Source organism: Dipteris shenzhenensis, chromosome 19, assembly GCF_047967505.1.
Source record: "Dipteris shenzhenensis isolate YYH24624 ecotype China chromosome 19, Dip_SZ_1.0, whole genome shotgun sequence".
NCBI classification, from domain to species: domain Eukaryota; kingdom Viridiplantae; phylum Streptophyta; class Polypodiopsida; order Gleicheniales; family Dipteridaceae; genus Dipteris; species Dipteris shenzhenensis.
This window is the reverse complement of record NC_141614.1, coordinates 29,345,134-29,351,844: the sequence shown is the minus strand read 5'-3', so window position 1 is coordinate 29,351,844 and position 6,711 is coordinate 29,345,134. Positions and strand designations below refer to the sequence as shown.

Sequence of the window (6,711 nt, the reverse complement as noted above, 5' to 3'; positions counted from 1 at the left end):
GTCTTTGACCAATCAGGATTGCGTAGAATGGGTTCTGAAGCCAGAGCATTCTTGATTTGTGCAAACCCATGATCACAATCCTCATTCCAAGAGAAATCAACCCCATCTTTCAATAGCATAGTCATGGGTCGTGTCAAAGCAGCATATTGATCAATGAAGCGGCGATAGAATCCTACTAGATTGACAAATGAGCATACCTGACGTTTGGTTGTTGGCGGGGAGAGCTTGAGCATAGCTTCTACCTTCTCGAGGTCAGGCTTGACGCCCTCAGATGAGACAATATGTCCCAGTAACCTCCCTTGAGTGGCTCCAATGGTGCATTTCTCAGGGTTAAGACTGCCATTCGCATCATTGACCCTTGGGAAGGCCAACCTAACCTTCATGGCATGCTCCTTACGTGACGAGAATATACAGAAATCATCTAAAAACTCCTCCAAGAAATCCCCCAAATAAGAAGCAAACACCATCTGCATAAATATTTAAAAGTTAGCAGGAGCATTGGTGAGGCCAAATGGCATTACTTTGAATGCAAATGTCCCCTAGGGTGTGGCAAATGTGGTTTTAAGAACATCTTCTTCGGCAATTCTAATTTGATATAACCCGGAGTAACCATCACAGAAAGTATACATCTCATGACCACTTACCTTCTCAAGAATGAGGTCTTGAAACGGCAGAGGATGATGGTCCCTCTTGGTGGCTACATTGAGTTTCTTATAATCGATGCAGACCTGCCACTTTGTTGTTTTTCTTTGGGGTGACTACCACTAGTGAAACCCATTCAGTATTGTGAACCGGAACAATAAACCCAGCTTCTACAAGCTTCTGCAACTATGAGCGCAAAGCATCGGTCTGTAGGGGCCCTAATCTCCGATACTTTTGAGCCACAGGCTTCGCATCAGGCTTCAGCTCTATCTTGTGCTCTATGGCAGTCACATGGCGAAGGTGGTGGTAGCTAGTTGCGAAGAGTTCAGGGAAATCTTTGAACATTTATAGGAATTCGTCTTTCTCACTTGGAGTGAGGTCTGGGGAAAGCATAGATTCAAGCTGTTGAGGATTAGCTGCTACCTTTTCTGCAGGTGGCGGGGTCGGAGACACCCCCATCATGTAAACTTCCTCCTCTGAGAACTCCTCCTCCTCCTCCTCCTCCTCCCCTCCTCTCCTCCTCCTCCTCCTCCTTTTTCCTCCCATGATCCTCTTTCTCAATCCCTTACCCCTTGAAGTAGCTCTGAACTCCTTGACCGTAGACTCCTCTTGAACCCTACAACCCTCTCTGGACCATGGAACTCCTAGTTAGCTCTCTCAACCCTACTCTCCTTCTAAACCCTACAAACCTCTTCTAAACCCTTGAACTCCCATGGAGATGAGAGCCTCCACCCATCATTGTGATCCAGCCCTCTTTCTCACCTACACGAGTATGTGAGCTGCTTTCCATGCTTCAGCCTACACCTCTCACCAGAATACAACCTAAGGACCTATGCTACTCTTGTGAACACCTATGCTACAACAAGAAACCACATGACTATATGTGACCAAAACCCTCGAAATCTTGACTTAGAAGAGGCATTGACAACATTTTGGCGCAGTTGCCAGGGAGGTTAGCACCTGAAGCGAAATCGGAGCATGTGTTTGCATGTGTGAAAAAGAACCCCCTTCAAAAAACCATTCAAGACACATCCCTCAAGGCAAAGGAGTGAAATAATTCTTTCAATTGTTGCAAAAGGATAAGATTTACATCCTAATACAATGTTGACTTACATAAGCACATTAACACACTAATTTTTAAAAAAGACCCTTAAACCCCCCCCTCACTTTTCCAAGCCACTTCTATCTCCCCTCCATCTCCAAATTCCGTCAAGCCTCCAGATTTTCTGTCCACCTCCCTTTTCCGTCCTCCACCTTCTGTCCACCATCTCCACCACTTTTATTGTCTAGCTCTTCCCCTATCTCCTCCTCTTTCCTTCCACCTTCTCCCTCCCCTCCACTACCACTTTTTATATCCATCTCCCCCCTCCACTACCACTTTTTCCATCCAACTTTCTCCCTCCACCATCACCTCCATCATCCATCCCCCACCACCTACTCACCATCTCGACCCTTCCACCACCATCTCCCCTATCTCCTCCTCTTTCCTTCCACCTTCTCCCTCCCCTCCACTACCACTTTTTCTACCCATCTTCCCCCTCTGCTACCACTTTTTCCATCCAACTTTCTCCCTCCACCATCACCTCCGTCATCCATCCCCTCCACCGCCCACTCACCATCTCCACCCTTCCACCACCACTATTTCCGTCAAGCTCCCCACTTCATCCCCACTCCCTCCATCCCCCTTTCTCCACCATTCCCCTTCCTTCCACTATCTCTATACCTCTCTCTACACCCCTATATCCCTCCACCCCACCATGTCTCTACCTCCCTCCATTTCCCTTTCTCCCTCCACCCAACCATCCCCTTTCCTCCCACATCACTCTACCTCTCTCTACACCCCCATCAAGCCAAGATTTTATCTTTGAAACTTGCTGAGCCAACAATTGGGATGGAACACCTTCTACTATCATTTTGTGCCTCTAGCTATTGCATTCTAGCAAACAGTATTGCGCTAGTACTGTCTAATGCCCAACTTGATAAATTTTTCTTCAGCTGGGATTCTTCTTTTCACCTATTCATGAAGTCCTAGTTTTTGTTTTGATTTTTCTTCAACTAGACATAATCCGCTATTGCTTTGATCATGGGAGTCAAACCCCACTTTCAATTTCCACGTGGCTAGACGATACGCTGACTCCATTTTCTCTCTCCCATTTGAAGGTTCAAAAGTTACATCCATTTCCTGTTCCATCATCTTTGACTCTTGAGGGTCTCAACATTTGAAACACCTAATTGGGTAGATTAGTCCAATGAATGACAATGTAGACCTTGTGGATATCTTTCCTTCATTCGTCTAATCCTTTTTCTTCTCTAATGTCAATCGAACAATTTGATTATGTCACCTCATTTGCTCTTGCCATAGATACTCTTCACACCCTTTCTCTGTCTATTGCTTCAATTGGCTATCAGCCTTGTTGCTCATCATTTCTTGAAATTGCACATCCTTAGTAATCTACACACCTTCCTCTTTACCCAATGGGGGTCATTTTAGCCTAAAGGTCTCAAGGGTACTGTCTTTCTATTTTCCTAGCCCACCAGTATCTGAAATAGACTTTAGAGTTAATTCATCTTCACCTATTCCTGTCTTCTTAGCTCTACCTTGGCAAGGAGGAGATCAGTATGGGAAGCTAAGCCACCTTGTCTTGCACTGGTTTCAAGAGCCTCGATAGTTTTTAAATCATGTCCATACTCTAGGATCTGACAGCTACTTTGTCCTTTCTTGCTCTCTTAAGAGCATCCTGGGTCATCAAAACTGCCTCTAGCCCCACCATGAGTCGAAGGCAGACCTTTGAGAAGAGAAGGCATGAGAGACCATATGTTTCTTATTTTTATTTGAGTTTGAACTGTCTTCAGATAGAAAAGCTTAGGGTCAGCTTTGAGCCATGAAGGGGACCTCCTTCCTTTGTCAAAGTCACACTAAAAAAGGACTGGGGTTTGTGGTCTGAAAGAGAAAGGGTAGACAAGGTCTATGGCTTGGTGTTGATTGTCAGGTCATATTCCCTAGGATAGATAGCATCTAGCTAGTCTAGCCACTCTCTTGCAGTATCCAATCTGATAAGTTCAGCCAACAGTATGAAAAAGAAGAAATAGGGTTCCAATGGCTCAAAGGAACGTTGGACTATGCTGCAAAGTACAGCGGCAGCAAAGTTATCTTCCATAAGGACAACTCCATATTGCAATTTCTCGGGTGTCATGACCTCACATCTAGGTCAGCAGAGCTTTGACTAGAGTATCCAATCGGATGTGTTTATATTAAGGCATAAGCCTCTAGCCCTTAAGGTGGCCTTAACATGCACTAATCCCAATAGTTTGGATTCCAAATTTTCAATCTGTTTTGGTTTTCAACAAATCAAAAAAAAGTTATAGAGTGTGCCCTCAAATGGGTATGCATCACTTTAGCACAACATTGGAGGCTCGTTAACCTATGCATAATGATTTCATTTACGTGTGTCATAATTTTTTGCTCTCATGTTTAAGTTTGGAATGTGTACTATAACTTGAAGACAAAGTTTGCCGAATTCCGTTGAGCAATGCATAATCTTACATGTCTAAGTGCAAATATCCAGGGGTTGACATCTTATGACATGGGCAAAACAAATCAACATACAAAACAAGCTCCGAATGCATGTCTCAAGCTCTTGCTGGAGATTATCACATGTTACCCTTGCACTCTGCAGCTTTGTCATACTATTCCACTTGGTCGTACATTGCAAGGCTGATGCATATGGAAACAGATAAGCAAATACTATGAGCCAAGCAGCTTCGACTGACTGCTCCCACAAGTTTACACGTGTTTCCTTTATTAAGTCTGCTAAATGCCTTGGCAGAGCAACACACAACATAATCCGGTGAGAGGTACCATCCTTATACATATGAAACTCAGTACTCAGACATACAATCGGTCTAATGGCATCTTTTACCTTTGTCCCTCACTGGCATCTTTATAGCCCTGCAAATCTATACAGCTGCATTAAGTGTTCAAAGAGAAGGCAATTTGTCAAAGTAACTTCATACCGAGAGAGCCGTCACATTCAACCTTGGACACAGCAAATTCAAATCGAGGCCAATGCAGTAATAGAGTATCCTTCGCCAGAGAAACCTTTGCACGTGCTAGGTGTAAGACCTTCAGAGTTTATCTAAAGAACATAAATTAGGATCGAAGGAAAACCAAGCGAAGCCCCCACTTGACTTGTCGGGAAGAAATGGACTCTGTGGAAGCCAATGCCATGTCCTGCGAGAGATTTTGTACACAAGCACTTCTGGTGAAATGGAGCAAAACATACAAATGTAATCCTCATGCCCAATGCAGCATATGTGCTCATACGTATGGTAACAGATTGCAAGAAATTTCTTGCACATCATCTCTGGTGTTTTCTGAACCTCTCTCCACTGCATGATATCCTGCTGAAGCTGCCACAAGCATAAACTCTTTGAAATTCCATGAGCACCGAGTCCAGCGACCAGGAAAACGGAATTTTGACTAACAACTAAGCGTGCATATGTGAGAGACTGAGGTAAAGGAGCCGTTAGCTTGTTCCACACTTCCCGCTTTACATTGTATGCTAAAATGGCAACGGGCTCTGAGGTGGTAAAATATAGAACCCCGTCACAGTAAGCCGTGTCACACCTGAGCTCTGTCCGTAGAGGTAAATCCGCTGTGCTTTTCCAACAATTTGTACGGGAATCATACACTCTTGTTTTGATGTTTAGATTATCTGCATCGCTACTAGCAATAAGAATTTTGAAAGCCTTCAGGTCACGTTCAACAACTATAGCGACAGGGGACCTCTTGTGAGAGTGGAGTACGGGAGGCAACTCCTTCCATGTCTTGGTAACGGGATTGCACACCACCAAACTTCCAGATATACCAGTCCAGAAGCAAAGGAGACCTCCATAGGAAGCTGCGACTTCAGATACGCGATTAGGCAGGAAATTGAGAGATACAGTACGCCATTTATTTGAGAAGCTGTCATACGCTCTGCAGAACTTGCGATCCGGCCTTTTGAACATTAAAAGCCAAGAAGAGCTAGAATAAACGCGGGAGTGAAACTCCGCAAAACCTGCAGAATCGATGAGCCCCTTCCATCTTTTACAAACGCATCGAAAGCGAAGCAAGCTTTGAACAGGCAAACGGGCAAGGATTCCATCGAAGGTATGCTCAGGAAGGCCTGCCCAAATGCCGGGTTCCATAGAAGGAGCGTCTACAGTCGATCGAGCTAGCTATTTCATCCTGAGGAAGGTTTCCATGAAGCAAGTCAGAACCTACGAACAATCGAAACTTGAATCCGAAGAATTTGACACAACCGACATCATGCACGCAACCAAATTTACTTCTATGGCGTCTGCAGCTCCCTCCTCCTTCCAGAATCTTCAGGCTATTATGGTACAAACATTCAGCAAGGACAAAGGCACAAGATTTCGGCCCTCGGGATGTGTTATGCAGCAAAGAATGTACCAGATTCGACGACACTCCGAGGAATCAGATGCAGCTGGCTTCGGAACCCAACGACGTTCTGATGGCGCATTTTCACAAGGATCGGCGATTCCACAAGATAAAAAAGCTAGCGCATAATCAACAATCTGCCGCGCTTCCCAAAAATCCACCAAAGATCCCACAAAATGTGAAGATGCAGCGGGGATCAAGCAGGGAAGGCCAAAGATGCTGCGAGCTGCATTCGAGGAGGTGTTTCTGAGGAAGAAGACGAAGCACGTAAGTAGCCATCGCCATAGCCATTGCCACGGATGCTGCAAAGACACGTTACACGTTACAACATCCTCAAAGTCTGCCCTTTGACTTTCTTACTCATGAGTGCGCGTTCCCACACGACTTCGGAAGATACGCAATTCGCCGCTTCGAGATGCTCGCCCACTTACATTGATGTTACGCGAGCGAATAGGGCATCTGGGATTGTAGGAGTATTTTCGTCCAATTCGAAGCTGCTACAAGGTGCACAGCCATCGTTGTGCAGATTTTGAGCCATGAAAACTTGCTATAATGTGGATAATGCATGGGAATGCTCTTTTACACACCGGAGCCTTGCATTTTCACAAAGGCAAAAGTACACAGGC

General features: G+C 45.0%; 1 protein-coding gene across 1 annotated transcript; it reads right to left on the bottom strand.

Annotated features, from left to right (window-relative positions):
• Nucleotides 1-4,454: 4,454 nt before the first annotated feature.
• LOC147890318 (F-box/kelch-repeat protein At5g43190-like) lies at nucleotides 4,455-6,349 on the bottom strand. Its single transcript, XM_087390826.1, has 2 exons — nucleotides 6,098-6,349; nucleotides 4,455-5,872 (listed from the first exon to the last, which is right to left on the bottom strand). The coding sequence occupies exon 2, from the start codon at nucleotides 5,830-5,832 to the stop codon at nucleotides 4,768-4,770; it is 1,065 nt and encodes a 354-aa protein (XP_087246952.1). The 5' UTR covers nucleotides 5,833-5,872; nucleotides 6,098-6,349; the 3' UTR covers nucleotides 4,455-4,767.
• Between the last annotated feature and the right edge of the window lie 362 nt (nucleotides 6,350-6,711).

Coding starts and splice junctions, on each gene's coding strand:
- LOC147890318 (XM_087390826.1), bottom strand. CDS start 5,832: ATGGAACCCGGCATTTGGGCAGGCCTTCCTGAGCATACCTTCGATGGA.